Source organism: Echiichthys vipera (genome assembly GCF_963691815.1).
Source record: "Echiichthys vipera genome assembly, chromosome: 11".
NCBI lineage: Eukaryota > Metazoa > Chordata > Actinopteri > Perciformes > Trachinidae > Echiichthys > Echiichthys vipera.
In genome coordinates, this window is record NC_139836.1 from 22,717,653 (window position 1) to 22,732,406 (window position 14,754).

The 14,754-nt window shown below is 42.3% G+C and overlaps 1 protein-coding gene across 1 annotated transcript in view; it reads right to left on the bottom strand.

Moving 5' to 3' along the window:
- Nucleotides 1–981: 981 nt before the first annotated feature.
- The window catches only part of pcnx2 (pecanex 2), a gene marked incomplete at both ends in the record, with an annotated part of 29,672 nt that continues 15,899 nt past the window's right edge, over nt 982–14,754 (bottom strand). The window contains 16 exons of the mRNA XM_083922464.1: nt 982–1,155; nt 1,703–1,879; nt 2,456–2,530; nt 2,638–2,804; nt 3,234–3,412; nt 5,414–5,530; nt 5,727–5,884; nt 6,839–7,069; nt 7,265–7,409; nt 8,335–8,438; nt 9,356–9,589; nt 11,771–12,024; nt 12,136–12,351; nt 12,656–12,714; nt 13,888–14,017; nt 14,105–14,213. Of these exons, the coding sequence (XP_083778590.1) occupies nt 982–1,155; nt 1,703–1,879; nt 2,456–2,530; nt 2,638–2,804; nt 3,234–3,412; nt 5,414–5,530; nt 5,727–5,884; nt 6,839–7,069; nt 7,265–7,409; nt 8,335–8,438; nt 9,356–9,589; nt 11,771–12,024; nt 12,136–12,351; nt 12,656–12,714; nt 13,888–14,017; nt 14,105–14,213 (2,529 nt within the window). The remainder of the gene's footprint in view (nt 1,156–1,702; nt 1,880–2,455; nt 2,531–2,637; nt 2,805–3,233; nt 3,413–5,413; nt 5,531–5,726; nt 5,885–6,838; nt 7,070–7,264; nt 7,410–8,334; nt 8,439–9,355; nt 9,590–11,770; nt 12,025–12,135; nt 12,352–12,655; nt 12,715–13,887; nt 14,018–14,104; nt 14,214–14,754) is intronic.

The window sequence follows — 14,754 nt, forward strand, 5'->3', positions numbered from 1 at the left end:
TGAATACAAACAATACCAGGAAAAAAAAAAATCTATTTCTGAATTATTCACCTTTTATTTATTCAATTACTCGCTCAATTATGGTATCCGTAATTCTTATTTCCCAGCATAAAGACCTGAATGGCATTTCAAAGCTTTTTCCAAATGTTTGCGGTGAAACCTTTATTGATTTCTTATTTTCTCAACTTAAAAGAAATCAAATTTAAAACCAATTAATTACTGGAAGCTGTCCACCGTGAGTACGTTTTTAATGATAAACATAAGCTGTAACCCCGGACCTAGAGGCCTGTGGGAGTTGATGTCGTCAACAAATTCCTAGTCGATGATTTTTTTTCTTTGTCAGCCACAGTGTAAACTACTCATCACAAGTATGTACTGTCCACCGTTGCCTTGGGGAAGTGAGGAGCTCCGATTGCTGATGAAAGGCCAAAAGGTCTGAGATCACATTCTTGCCTTAGGCGACGTATAGATCATCCCGACATGTTCCTGGGAAGCAGAAACATCTACAGCACGTTTTATTGGACATAATCAAAAATGGCACTGGAGGCTTTTGCTTTGTATCCATTGAAATGATACAGGATGTTTACAGGATGTTTACAGAGTGGGTTAAACCTCGCAGGTAACACTTCTTCTATGGTACTTTGAGAAAAAGTAACAATAAGGTATCATCCCAACATAAGTGTAACCTCCCTTCATAACAGGTGACATGTCCAGGGGTAGAAATAAAAAGACAGCCTCATTTAAAAACGTCTTTATTTCATCCACCGGATCCAAGATTTTCAGACTTGTTTACATTCAGACAACAAGGTGAGACCACATGCTGAGGACAGGAGAGGAGGCAGGTTGGTGTGCATGGGTGCTCTCTCATACAATCCTTTGTATGTGTGTGTTTATGTGTAGATTTCATACAGTCCTCTCTGTATATGGGCACGAGTATGGGCTCTCATAGATATGTGTGTGTGTGTGTGTGTGTTGTCTCTGTCAGTCAGTCTTTTGATCTGTCGCCTCCGGTGCTGTCGAGACAGATGCTGAGTCCTCCTGGGTTTCGTCTAATCCTTGGCTGCAGCCTCGGTCGCCTGTCTGCGCACCATCTTTTACCGTGACGGCTGCGTTGGAGTGTGTTGCATCTATACTCTCGTATGGCTCTGACGTCCACTGAAAAGAAAGGATGCAGGGAACAGGCTCATTGGAGAAATATTCTTTGATTATTTAGTACTGTACTTACACCATTCTGCATCCAAATGTTTATTTCCACAATACAAAAACAACTAATTACGTGTTTTATTAAGATTGTTGATCAATGCTTTTAAAACTCACTTATCCCCTCTAAATTTTACCATCTACTTTTTTTCTTTTTAATCTAAAGTATTTTGGTGAACTGCTTAAAACTGTTCTTTATAAATAAACTATCTTGACTTATTTTAATGTTGTGTGCATCACTGAAATATTCGGTCAAGATCATCTTTCCATGATATGCAAGTACTTTCAACATTTTGCAAATACGCTTATTTGCTTCCTCGCTGAGAGTTAGATGGGGCGATCGATACCACTCTTTTATGTATGTATGTTAAATACGATGCTACCGTACATGTTGTACAGTATATTTTCCTCCTGTCGTGAGTGAAGGCCATGTTGTAATCAGAGGACCAAATATATAAAGAGGCCGGGATTTTGCATATCTACCTGTTGATTTGCTCCCTACCTGTGTGGCTCTGCTGCTGGACCTGTGCGAGGGCCCCATGGCGATGTTGACGCTGGACGAGGATTGCGTGTCGGTTGTGTTGCCCCCTTCGGCAGCGGAGAGCCCTGAAATAACCAGGCCGCTGGAGAAACTACGCTTCCCAAAAAGCAAGCTGAGTGTTGACGAAGATGAGGAGACCTGGGGAAAGTATTGGAAGTACAGTAGTGTACAGTAAACACTGAGTTAAAATGCTCAAGCACAAACAATTACCAGAGACAGCAGGCTGCGTCTAAGAATAACTTGTAGTCAGTAATACACTATAATCACATGCTTTGGTCTTCAGCTGTGAAATTGTTTCTTGGAAGAGTTTTTATGATGAGAAAGATGAAACACCGAATCAACGTCATCACTCAATGACTACACAACCATAATGCAGGGTCATTCAGAGGTTTTACTGATAAACACTGTGATGGCACAGAGTGGGAGCTGCTGTCCGACATTGAAGAGTGAAACTCCAATGTCCGAGTGCAAGTAAATACAGCATGAGATGACACCTTCTTTAATTTCAATATGGTACTAAAGTGTTTTGATTTCAGGTGAATATTACCATTACATCATTTCAAACATGCTCTGTGTGTGTGTGTGTCTGTGTCTGTGTCTGTGTCTGTGAGTGTCTGTGTGATGTATGACCAAGCTCGTCAGTTGCAGGATCTCCCATCCGTCTGTCCGTTTGCAGTAGTAGTGTGGATGAATAGAAGCGTAACAAGCTCCTACCTGGCTGGAGCGCTGCTGATGCTGCGCGGCCTGAAGTTGCGAACTGATCCCACCTGCTCCTGAGAGACGGGGGACCTGAAGAGGGAGAAACATCGTCTTATCGCTTTATGCTCTGTGTTGAGGCACACGCAAGCAAGGACGGGTGCTTGACATCGTGTAATGCATGTGTTCATTGTGTATACCTGGGAGAATATAGAGGCTATGGAAGTGTTGAAGGACAGCTGACTGTTGGACAGACGCTGGACCAGCCCGTGGGTGGAGCCAGAGTCCAGAATGGGTCCTGATTGGCTGGTGACGGGTGGACGCTGACTCTGAGGCTGCACTGACCGACTGCGGTACTCTCTCCTAGCTGCAGAAACACATATTACTATACTCACACACAGAATAACACACTTTTATAATCCTCTGATGTAAAAAAAAAAACACAACATAATTTCGACTTTAAAACTCACGCCGTCTTATTTAAAAGTAAATAAAAATGGAAAACTATTAAAAAATGAATAAAAAAACACCCACAACTACAATATCCCTGCATGTGTTACAGTACCTGTTCATGTATCTGCATTGTCTGGTGTGTGTGTTTGTTTGTGTGTGTATTTGCCCTTGTTCATATCCAAACCTGGCAACCCACAGTTTATTTACGATCTGAATTAGGTCTCGATTAAGGTTTCAGTGAGAGACTCTGGAGTAGTCTGTAGTCAACAAAGATTTTCCCCAAGGATAGTGAGACATGTTTGTGTGTGTGTGTTGGTGTGTGTGTGTGTGTGTCGGTGTGTACCTGCGTTGCTGTGTCTGTGGCTGTGTGTTGTCCTGGCTCTGTGCTGGTAGAGGCTCAGGCTGTTGGATGTGACGGAGGACGGGCGGTTGTGGCTCAGCGAGGATGAACCACCGGCACCGCAGTCCACATCCTCCATGTTCACACCACTGTTGCAGCTGGTCAGGTTGTCCTTACGCACCCTGCAGAACACACACACACGCGCACGCACACGCACAAGTACACGCACACGCACAGCAGTCTAATTTATTTATTCATGTTCACATCAGTGCAGGGGACACAAACTGGCAACGGGCCATCAAAAATTTAGCAAGCCTTGACGATTCCAGCTGGTTGACCACCCCATACACACACACTCACACACACAAACAGACGAAAACCTCAACTCCAGTGAGAGAAGTTACGTAACTGTGCTAGCATATGTGACACACACTAGTGCAGCCTTCTTCTTCAATTAGTTAAATGTGCTCTAGCTGACGAGGCACGGCCCATCTCCTTGGCTCCTCGGCTACTTACTTAAATGAAAACAACACCTTTAATTCAAGGCTGAAGAAACAGGATTAACATACTAATCTAATCTGGAAGGAAAACTCAGCTTCTAAGAAGCTTAAGCGAGAGCCACACATACACATTAGCTGACCTGCAGAGGTTAATGCAGAGCCTATATAATAAGTTATGCTGAAGGTAAAGTGAAAAAGAGGGATTGATAAACAAAAGAGAGGACAGAAAGCGAGAGGGAAGGAAGGAGCATCAAGAGTCAAAGCTTTTGGCAGCCCTCCCGTTCTGCAATCCTCTGTTTCTCTCGAGTGTGCACTCCCACTGTCCTTGTGTATGTACTTAAAACTACATTAAGTTGTCGGAGAAGTCTCTTTCCGACACTGACTTCCACTAAGTCAACACCAATAAATCCACATAGAAGCAATTGCTCAGCATTGCGCTGCAGTTTGCAACTTAACGAGAGTGATTAACAGCAAAGACCAGCTGAATAAGTGACCATTATGGCGTTCCTATCATATCACAACTTGTTGCGTCTTGTAACAACATCTTCAACCTAATGCTGTGTTTGAGGTCCTGGAGACATCCTCTTTAACCTCAAATTCCTGCAGCAAATCTTGAGGACCAAGCGTCGAGCCTGGTGTGTTTTCATTCTTCGTCCCTCTCTCTGGAACGAACTGCCAAACCACATCCAAAATGACCCCACACTGACATCATAAGGATTATTCTAATCCAAAATTTACTGCTCTAACTCGGAAAAGACTTACATACATTCATTCATTCATCTTCAACCACTTGTCCCTGTTGGGGTCGCGGGGGGCTGGAGCCTATCCCAGTTGACATCGGGTTTGAGGCGGGGTACACCCTGGACAGGACACCAGTCTATCACAGGGCACATAGAGACGAACAGAGACAGACAACCATTCACACCTACGGGCAATTTAGAGTCATCAATGAACCGAACACCTGCATGTCTTTGGATTGTGGGAGGAAACTGGAGAACCTGGAGAAAACCCACGCAGACACGGGGAGAACATGCAAACTCCACACAGAAAGGGATGCGACCCTGAAACCTTCTCGCTGTGACAGTGCTAACCACTACACCACCGTGTAGCCCTACATACTTCATGGCTTTTCCTAATTTTACCACTACGGATGTGATGGACATACTGGACATCACATTGTGTGCTGTAAAATGCTGCAGGTAATTAACCCAATACAGGCTATTTTAAAGCAGTGTTGGACAAAGTTGTTAAGTAACTCCAAAATTAAAAGCATCTGTCCTTAAATCGTATCACGTCAACCGTGAAACATCTTAGACGAAGGACATTCCAATAACCCTCAGCTGAAAGTGATTACATATGAGGCTGTAAAAAGCACAACTTTACTGTGAGCTCTAAATAATGCCACATCAATTAAAGTGAGCCTCTTATTCAGAGTATCTTATTCGCCCTCAGTTCCGAGAACTGAATTGCATGACCTCTCAGAGAAAGCGTCGTCTTTTGACCCACCAGAACTAAATAAAAAATGATGAGGCACTTTAGCGTGAGGAATAATAACTGAAGAGTACAGTAAAAGGGATCATTTTTAGCCTGAAAGGACAAGTAGAAAAAAGACTACTCTATTGACTGAGGTGGGAATATGATGTAAGTTTTAAGTATGCAGAAATATATTTATTCCAAACTGACCGTAACCATTTAGAGCAGAGCCAGGATCGAATGGCGTCCAGGCTTAAAGCGCCTCCTCCGATGCTGCGGAGTGTACGGTGTGTTCCTGCGTACGATGTTGTTAGTGGTGACACGTACCTAGAAGATAATAAAATAAATTTCATACTATCAGCAACAAGGAACGCCTGCACATGGACAAAACTGTTAATATAAGGAAGTTACAAAAAAGTAAAATATTTTTCAAAAACATTCTGCAAAGGTCAAGTGAGCGACAACGTAAAAACGTGCCGCATCTGACACATCTGGCCTCAGCACAGCTTTGGAGGACACATACATGGGGTAGCCCAGCGGCTGGTCGCAGGACGAGTTCACCATGTTCCTCAGCGCCTGCTTCGAGTTCTGGATGCTGCCACGCTCTGGGTTACGGTTCCGTAAAAACACCAACTCCTGCTGCTGGCCCGCCCACAGACCTCGCACACACTCCTTATTGATCTGCAGAGAGAAATCAGATCATCCTCCGTTGGAAAAAACAAAAAAATCCCAATTCTGAAAAAGTTACCTAATTAAAACAGAGATTGAGATGCTGCGCTAATATACTGTAGATCCTGATACCCAAAAGAACTATTTTGTCATCTGCTTTTTAGCTTCATTGAGGAGAGCGCATGTTTTAGTTTTGACATCATCCTTCCATCACTGAACAGCTAAAACCGTAGGTGGCAGAGGATCAGATGGAAATTAGTGCGCTTAGAGTTACTGGAGAGTCAAATTAAAACCCATAAAAATGTTACTTAAAGGAATTGCTTGACAGAAATACACTTATGCACTCTCTTGATGAGAGTTGGATGAGAAGATGGATACTACACTCTCTTGATGAGAGTTGGATGAGAAGATGGATACTACACTCTCCTGATGAGAGTTGGATGAGGAGATGGATACTAATCTCACATTTGTACCTGTAGGATGAATATGAAGCTACAGTTAGCTGTTGGTTAGCTCAGCATAAAGACTGCACATCGATTTCCAAAAATATCAGACTATTCCTTTAACACTATCCTTAAATGCTGAACTGTTTAAACTTTACGTGCAGAGAGTTAAGCAGACATTTGAGCACTTAGCACTGCAGCATCCAGCATATTGATCACCCACTGTTGAACCATTACTTTTAATGTTAAGACATTAAAATGTGCAAGTGTGCACTTTGCAGGAGATTCCCTGCTTCACATTCATTCACATCTTGTCCTGGGACTCAGGTACCGTTCAGACCTGGGACTTCACATCAGAACACAGAACATGAACTTTTAAACCTCATCTTAGTTGTTAATGGAGGGTTTTCACGCTTTACGCACACTGCAAAGCTCTCTGACATTTTTCACCACCTCACATTATTTCATTCATTCACTTTGCAACATTCTTACACAAACCACTGACACCCTCAGTCCTTTTTACCTTGATGACCTTGAAGCTGAGGTGGCGTTTGTACAGCATGATGATCTTGTACTCATCCGTGCCGTCGTCGATCATGTGTCTCAGGGTGAGCAGCGTGTCACGGCTGGATAACACCGCCTTACGCCAAGCGGGGTCACTCTCGTGGCAGATGACCAGGCTGCTGCGGTAGTTTGTGATGGCTTCGTACAAGATAGAGGCCTCCTCGGTCTCTTCCAGGCAAGTGAAGTGGTCCTGAAAGGGCAGAAAGAGCATGACGGAGCGCTGTAGAATTTTGTTCAAATATAAGGGAATCTCCTGGGATGAGAAACAGCTATGATGAGGGTAGAAACTTTAAATGATGCACAAATGTCTGTGTATTTTTTACATGAATTTTACAATCCTATAGTTTCAGCAGCAGTACTCATTCAAAAGCACTGCACACTTTACCTGATGCAGTTTGAGGCTCATTCTGACTGCAGGAGCCACCACCTTCTGCAGGAGGTCCAGATCAGCAAAGACCCACTCGTCTTTGGTGGCGATGCGGAAGTCGCCTTTAAATAGGGTGTTGAAACCATAAAGAAATGACTCCAGACTTTGCGGTGGAAGGCAGAGATTCGTAGAGGTAAATAGCAAAAAAAGATAGATACAGAGAGAGAGAGAGAGAGAAAGAGGAGGGAAATAGTTTGAGAATATAAACCACACAAAGAAAAAGAGTCATGAGTGCAGTGACAGAAATCTGCTTGAATTATGTGTGTGCTGCTGATGCCCCCCTCTGGTGTTTCCGTCAAACTGCAGGTAAATATCTACTGCTACTTCAAAAATCAGTAATAATATTAATTTGTAATAATTCGTAATAGTTTTTCAGAACATTTGCAACAAGATACCCCTTTACAATTATGTGTTATTTTTTCATTTATGTAAAAAACATGAAACCAACATACAGAGTATTTCTGTTCCTTAGTTTACATTACATTTTACTGTTTTCAGATGAATTCCCTTTGAATTATTACATTTTCAGCGGTACATCGTTTATTATTATTATTACTATTATTATTATTTGAGTGGGTTTAGTCATTTTAGTTTTGTTTATTTGAGAATTGACAAATTACTAAATACACATGGGGGTAAAAATGACAGAATTAGCTAAGAGGCTATTTTGGCCGAGGTGTTACAAAAGGCTTCTTAAAATACAACAAAGCAGAATATGTTAATTTTCATGAATCAGTTACTCAATAAATTCGAGTTTCTTAAGTCAAAATTTCGATTGTTACAATTATGGTCAGGCTTGCTTTCGTTCATCTCGTGAAAAAATAAAGAAAACTATGAAAAAAAATGTTTTTCACTTAATGAACTATTGCCGAAAAACATACATGTCAAGACCCAGCATCCTTAGGCTGTAGTGAACGTTCAACTCATGAGTCACGTAAAATGATCTTCCCACATGACTCATTTCAGAGAGTAATTACAGGAAATTCATGGATCTGTTTGTTTTGCTTTTTGGCTTGGACAAGGTTTACCTGTTGGACATGTTGTGTGATGCCGTGCCGAGGGATCTCCTCCCCAGGACGGAGAGAGCGTAAGACAAAGTCACCAAAGGAGAGTCTTCATCACTGTCCACAGGCTGAGGATATACAGGACAAGTGTAAGTTCTGTGGCAATATGATGCTTTAATTGTTGAGTTAACTTTTCACTGTAATCAAACTTTTGCTTTCATTCATTTACAAAGAAAAGGGCTGTGATTCCCTCACCAACTTGTCTTCTCTGCATGGTTGACTCAATGCAGAGGTGACAAGTGTGTGCAGAAATCTACTTATTTTTTTAGAAATTAATCTTCTGGGGAAGTGATTTCCTTCACCACAAAGAAGACAAAACAGGTGGTGTTTGTGATCCTTTATACCCCGCTTTTACTCTGAAAGCTGAAACACATAGTCGATCAACATAAAACTACCAATAAGGCGGTAGTAGCTCAGTCCACCCGGAGGGTCGCTGGTTTGAGTCCCTGTGTGGACCATGAATGGAGTGTGGACTGGTCGCTGGAGAGGTGCCAGTTCATCTCCTGGGCACTGCCGAGGTGCTGTTGAGCAAGGCACCGAACCCCCAACTGCTCGGGGCGCCGGTCACTGGCAGCCCCCTCGCTCTAACATCTCTCCATTAATTGCATGTATATAGGTCCTGTTTGTGCATGTGTGTGTGTATTTCAGGCCTGTGTGTGTGTAACATGAAAAAAAATAGAGTGAAAATTGAATTTCCCCATTCGCGGGACTAATAAAGGAATTCTTCTTCTTTCATGAAACAATGTCACAAATTCACTGGTACTATCTTCTCAAATGTGAATATTTGCTGTTTTGTTTTTTATATTTTAGGTTTTGGACTGTTGGTAAGAGAAAATAAGCAATTTGGGTCAATTTTGACGGCCATTTTTCACTATTTTCTGATATTTTATTGACTAATCAACTAATCTGTGAAGTGAGAAAACAGCTATTGTCAGCTGCTCTAACCCATGATGAAATTTGACAGAATAATCTTTAAGTTGTGTACCGTCTCTATCTTCCCAGCACAGTGCTGGATCCACTCCAGGTAGACGTTGCAGAAGCTGGCACGCGTCACCCCCTGCAGGCAGTGCACGTAGTCCTCATCGATCTTCACACTAAAGACCTGAGGGTCACGTTCGATGTGGTGCCACTTGGTGTAGGACTGCAGCGCCTCCTGGGTGGTGACATCTTTGAGCCAAGTGGACAGTTTAGGGGAGTGGACCAGGTAGTAGATAATACTCTGAGAGGAGAGGGGGAGGGAGGGAGACATGGAGGGAAGAAGAGGGAAGGAGCAGACAAAAGCAAAACACTAAACACAAGGAAGGCACAAGAGAAAGAAATGGCTGTGTGTTGTAGCTGCTGACCACGTCTGGAGCTCCTATTGGCCAGATGCCATGTGTAGTAATGATTAATGCATAAGATACTGGTTTATCAATTTCACAGTTTAACCTTTTGGCAGGCCAATCTTTAAGAGCCCGCTGAGACAAGTGGAATATTCAATTTTCAGTCCTCCTCTGCAGAGAGGGTGATTCATTGTGTCAAAAGTTGACACCTTATCAAAGCCTTACACACAAGTGACTCAATCAATCATTGTAATTAAACATCAGTTTAAGAGATTAACAGGGCCTAAGTAGGTCATATGTAGCTATGCTCTGGTGTTCAGACATGCTTAAAATCATAACGTGAGAATGTGACTTTGCATCTACATAAAAGTAGGCTACAAAACAGGACATCTCCACACCTCCGAATAAGCAAAATGCAGCCGGTTTCTTGATCTAGGCTAAATTAACACTACTGTGAGTGACGGGTTCATTTGCAAAAACAGATATTTCTAGTTTGTTGTTCCTAAATCATGTTTTTTTGTTCAATCCAGGAAATATTAATCAACCAGTGTTGGGGTTATTCATTTTTATAATGGATTTTAACTGTTCTGGCAAATTATCTCTTTGTATACTATTCTGCCACCAACAGCCATTTAAAATACCCATATATGCAAATAATTGACTGTGGGATGCTGAAATGTAGAACAAAATAAAGAGCTCTTTTCCAAAACGAGATGAAAGCCAAATTTTAAAAAAATGAGTGTGTCATGCCACTTTGCTGTGTACAGAACCTTTTCACTGCTTCATCAATGTTTCATGCCAAATCGCTATATTTCCTTGTTTAAAATGGTCCTCAAGATGCAGTTCCTTTCCAAACCGCGACCAGCGCCAAACCTATTTTTAGCCTAAATGCGATACGTCCTCTCGACTAATCAGAATTCAGTGAGCGCTCTATGCGATCCAACATGGCGGCGCTCTGAAGCGGGAGAGCTTTTTGTTTTGTCTGGGTAAAAAAAATTAATTTTAACTGATTAAAACTATTCAAATGGATTTACAGCGTTTTGGAAAAGAGCTCCTCAAATAGAAATATTGTGTAAAAAGTCAAAATCAGTATCACCTTCTCCTGAAACCAACTATATTATATAACACAATATCTGTTTCAGTTGAGAAAATATCATACTGGCATAATTATTGTATTACTTGAACATTCATTTTTATGTAATTCTTGCTGTTCAGAAGTCCAAGGTACCGCCAGCCTGGGAACCAGACAGATCTGCCAGGATCATGTTTCATTTGCTCTGGCAGACACATCGGGTACCTCTCTCATTCAGATAGATTTCCAGCCAACCAGGCCCTCGGCGGATCAATCACAATCGTTTATCTCATGTCGAGTGGGTTTCAGCCAGAGGCATTTTGGTTGACACCACTTGGAATTCGTAAATGAACTGAGACTAATACACTAATTTGCAAATTAGTCTGGTGATGCCAGTTAGGAGTAAGAGGTCGGGAATTCCTCTGTTTCTTTTCTTTCTATACTTTATTTGTGGACTATTTTCATGTTGAGAGATGGTTGTGGATGTGTTTACACTAGGTGTGTGATAAAATAAGTCGCTGCCGTAGGACTGTCAGAGCGACAGGGGAAATGAAGGACGCACGGGAAACGCTCACTTTTGAAGACGCTACACCAGGGTTTCACAACGTTCCAGTCCATGGACACCTGCACTCTTGTTTTCAGGGGACGGAGCACGTCACTCTGTGAGCCAAAACCAGTGCAGGTGTGGCCTTGTTGGAGTAACAAACTTAGCAACAGGCCTTCTACCTGGTAAGTGAACATACATACTCTCTGTGGTGTTTGAAAGAAACCCTCACATGTGTTCTCCTCACTTTCAACCTCTTCATCTCACTCCAGGTGAGGACTAGAGCCATAACTAGGCCAGACTAATTCATAACATAAGGTACCAATCATAGACAAATGATAATATCAATATGTTGCACAGTTACCTGAAGAGGCAATATTTTTTGCATAATGTTTACTTTAACCACAGTCATATAATTGTACAAAGACTACTGTAAAATGCACCGATACAAATGAAACGCACCTTCAGGTAGTAGGTGATGAGAAGCTTTCGGAGGTCGTACACTTGTAGCATTGTGGCGGCATTGTTCTCACTGATGCTGTAACCCTCCAGCAGGTACTTGGTGGCCGTCACCTCCCAGGCCAGCCAGCGCAGGTTGAAGGCCGCATTGCAGGACAGCATGTGGGGCAAGTGACCCGGCTCACAACAGCAGCACGCGTCGTCTTCCTCCACGCCCTCAGTGATGGCCTCCACCTCTCGTTGCTGGCAATATGTACCTGGGATGGAGGGAGATGGGGGTAATGTTTGCTTGTCATTCATTCAGAGAGAAGGATGGAGAATGAAGAGATACATGGATATATGGAGGAGGTAAGGATGGTGTACTGTACCTCTGAACTCCAGACCCCTCAGCTGGAAAGTGACCAACCCGTTGCCAATCTCGATGAGGTGGACCAGGGCATTGAGGTAGTCAGACGCCAGAATGAAACAGTCTCCGGCGCTGTAGTTACCCCATCGGCCCAGCATAAGGTCGCCGCAAAGTGAGTGCTGCAGCGAGCGGGTCAGATACTCGTAAAAGATGGAGTTTAGGTTGCTATCATCACACCCTGTGAGAGAAAGACAGCGGGACAGTGTTCAGTCAGTTAGATAGATGGGTGTCAGAACAGTCTGGCTGCTTCCTTCCTTTACTCATTCTAAACTAGCTGAACCTTCTTTGCAACACTGAAAGAGCGAAGATATCAATCAATCAGATTTATTGAAGTAACCTTTCATATATGACTGCTTAATAAAGAGTTTTTGAATTGAAATTGAAATGAAATTGAAATTTCCCCATTGCGGGACAAATAAAGGAATTCTTCTTCTTAGAAAAGATGCAGCCTGATCATGTAATCATAACTCACAATAACTCACCTGTCTCTTTATCCACTTGGGACACCAGTCTGCTGTTAGAGTTGTCAATACGCTTTGTGCTGCAAGAGATGGGAGACAAATAAACAGTAAAAACTATATACAGGAGACTGCTGCGACAAAAAAAAGTCAAAAGGTACCATTCATGCTAGTGTATGGTGGCAAAGTTAATACAATGTTGCCGTTGATGAAACAACTCCTTACAACTCAGTTTTTAGTCCAATCAAAACACTGAAAACCGCTGATATTGACAATATATGTCCTTGAAATCCTCTGTGGACTGTATTACCATAGTAAAAATTCTGAGGAAGAGAACTCAAGACTTAAGAATTAGTCCTCTTGAAGTTAAACTGTATCTTATTGGATTCAGTCTACAGATCACTGTTCTTGTAAAACCTCCACAACCATCAAACAGACATGAAACTAAATATATAAAGACTATACTATCCTGTAGCCTTGTTTGTTGCCCACGTGTTATACTTTTGTAGTCATGTTGTCGTAGTGTTTGGCTGAGGTTCGCGTTGTCAACTCGAGATGACATTGTAGGTGATTTTAATGTCACGAGTTTCCCCATCTAAATTGAATCATATCAAATCACTGTTTGCACTTCAAAGCTGCAGGAGTATTTTTGGAGTGCTCTCAGTGAGCTGAAGTACAAACAGTCTCTCACATTAGTCCTTAATACTTTCTGATTTCCCTACTGTGGCAGGAGCTCTCAGCGCCAAACCCATTCATGTCTACTGAAGCTGTAACTCTTTATAAACAGGTCAAAAATATACTATAAACTTTTAATTTTTATAAAAGGCTCAGTACATTTCTGGGTATTGTGAAATAGTGCATTTGTTTGGGACTATTTTTAGCTGTGGATTAATACACAGATTTGGCGCGCTAGTGAATATTTGCAGCAGCAGGACGGTGTATTTGGGATTGACTCAAAATAACAGTGTGGCTCATCAATGCGCTTAATAGTATTCTGACAACAATGGAGGTCTACAGCACAGAGAAATAAGCTACTGTATATCTGGTTAACAGCACAATAACTTTGTTGGTTTTAGTATTTTCATGGGATTTGTTGATCCTCAGTCACTCAGTCACTCACTCACCCACTCACTCACTCACTCACTCACTCACTCACTCACTCACTCACTCACTCACTCACTCACTCACTCACTCACTCACTCACTCACTCACTCACTCACTCACTCACTCACTCACTCACTCACTCAGGGCCTTACTTGTAGTTTCGCTCCCAGAACTTGATGGGCCGTGGATAGGAGGAGATGAAGATGGCGCTGCCCAGGAAGGGAGCCAGCGGGGTGTAGAAGATGGTGGTGAGCAGAGTCTGGAGCAGCAGCATGGCTGAGTCTGGACACACACGCACATGAGTCAAGGAAAGAAAAGCAGGCACTGATGCAGTCAGACACACACACACAGGTCTTAGCCAAAGGATACGAGGCACAGCAAACGGCTGAGCGAAGGCATGGAAAGCGCTACCCCAGGCGATCTGCCAGGGAGCGATGTAAACCAGGATGAAATGGAGCTTCAGCAACAGCTCACGCATCTGGACAGAAGGAGAAACAAACAGTCAGTAAAGAGACCTCAACAGAAGTGGTTGTGTTAAAGGATTTTTCCTCCACATCACTGGTCAACTGCCGGCATACAAAAATGTATGTGACAAAACAAACGTTGAGATGAAAGTGTCATATTTCATGTTTTCCTACAGTAACATTCCAGACCACATATTTGTTCATCAAGAGCAGGTTGTGTTAGGTCAACTCACACAAATACACAATAAAAAGAGCATTTTTAAAACATAATTCAAAGTACAGTAAAAAAAAATAGATAGATAGATAGACAGATAGATAGATAACTTTATTTATCCCCGAGGGGAAATTAGGTCATCGTAGCAGCGGTACAGAGCAATCAGAAGTGCTAAAAATAAGATAAAATATAAAATAAAAAATATGAACAACAATAAGATAAAATAAAAGTACAGTATCGCAGATAAACACTATGTTACAATATGCTATGTGGATTTTAATGTGCAAGAGAGAGAAAGGTGCATGTCAGTGATAGGTCATTTTGAGTAGTGTGAGTTCATT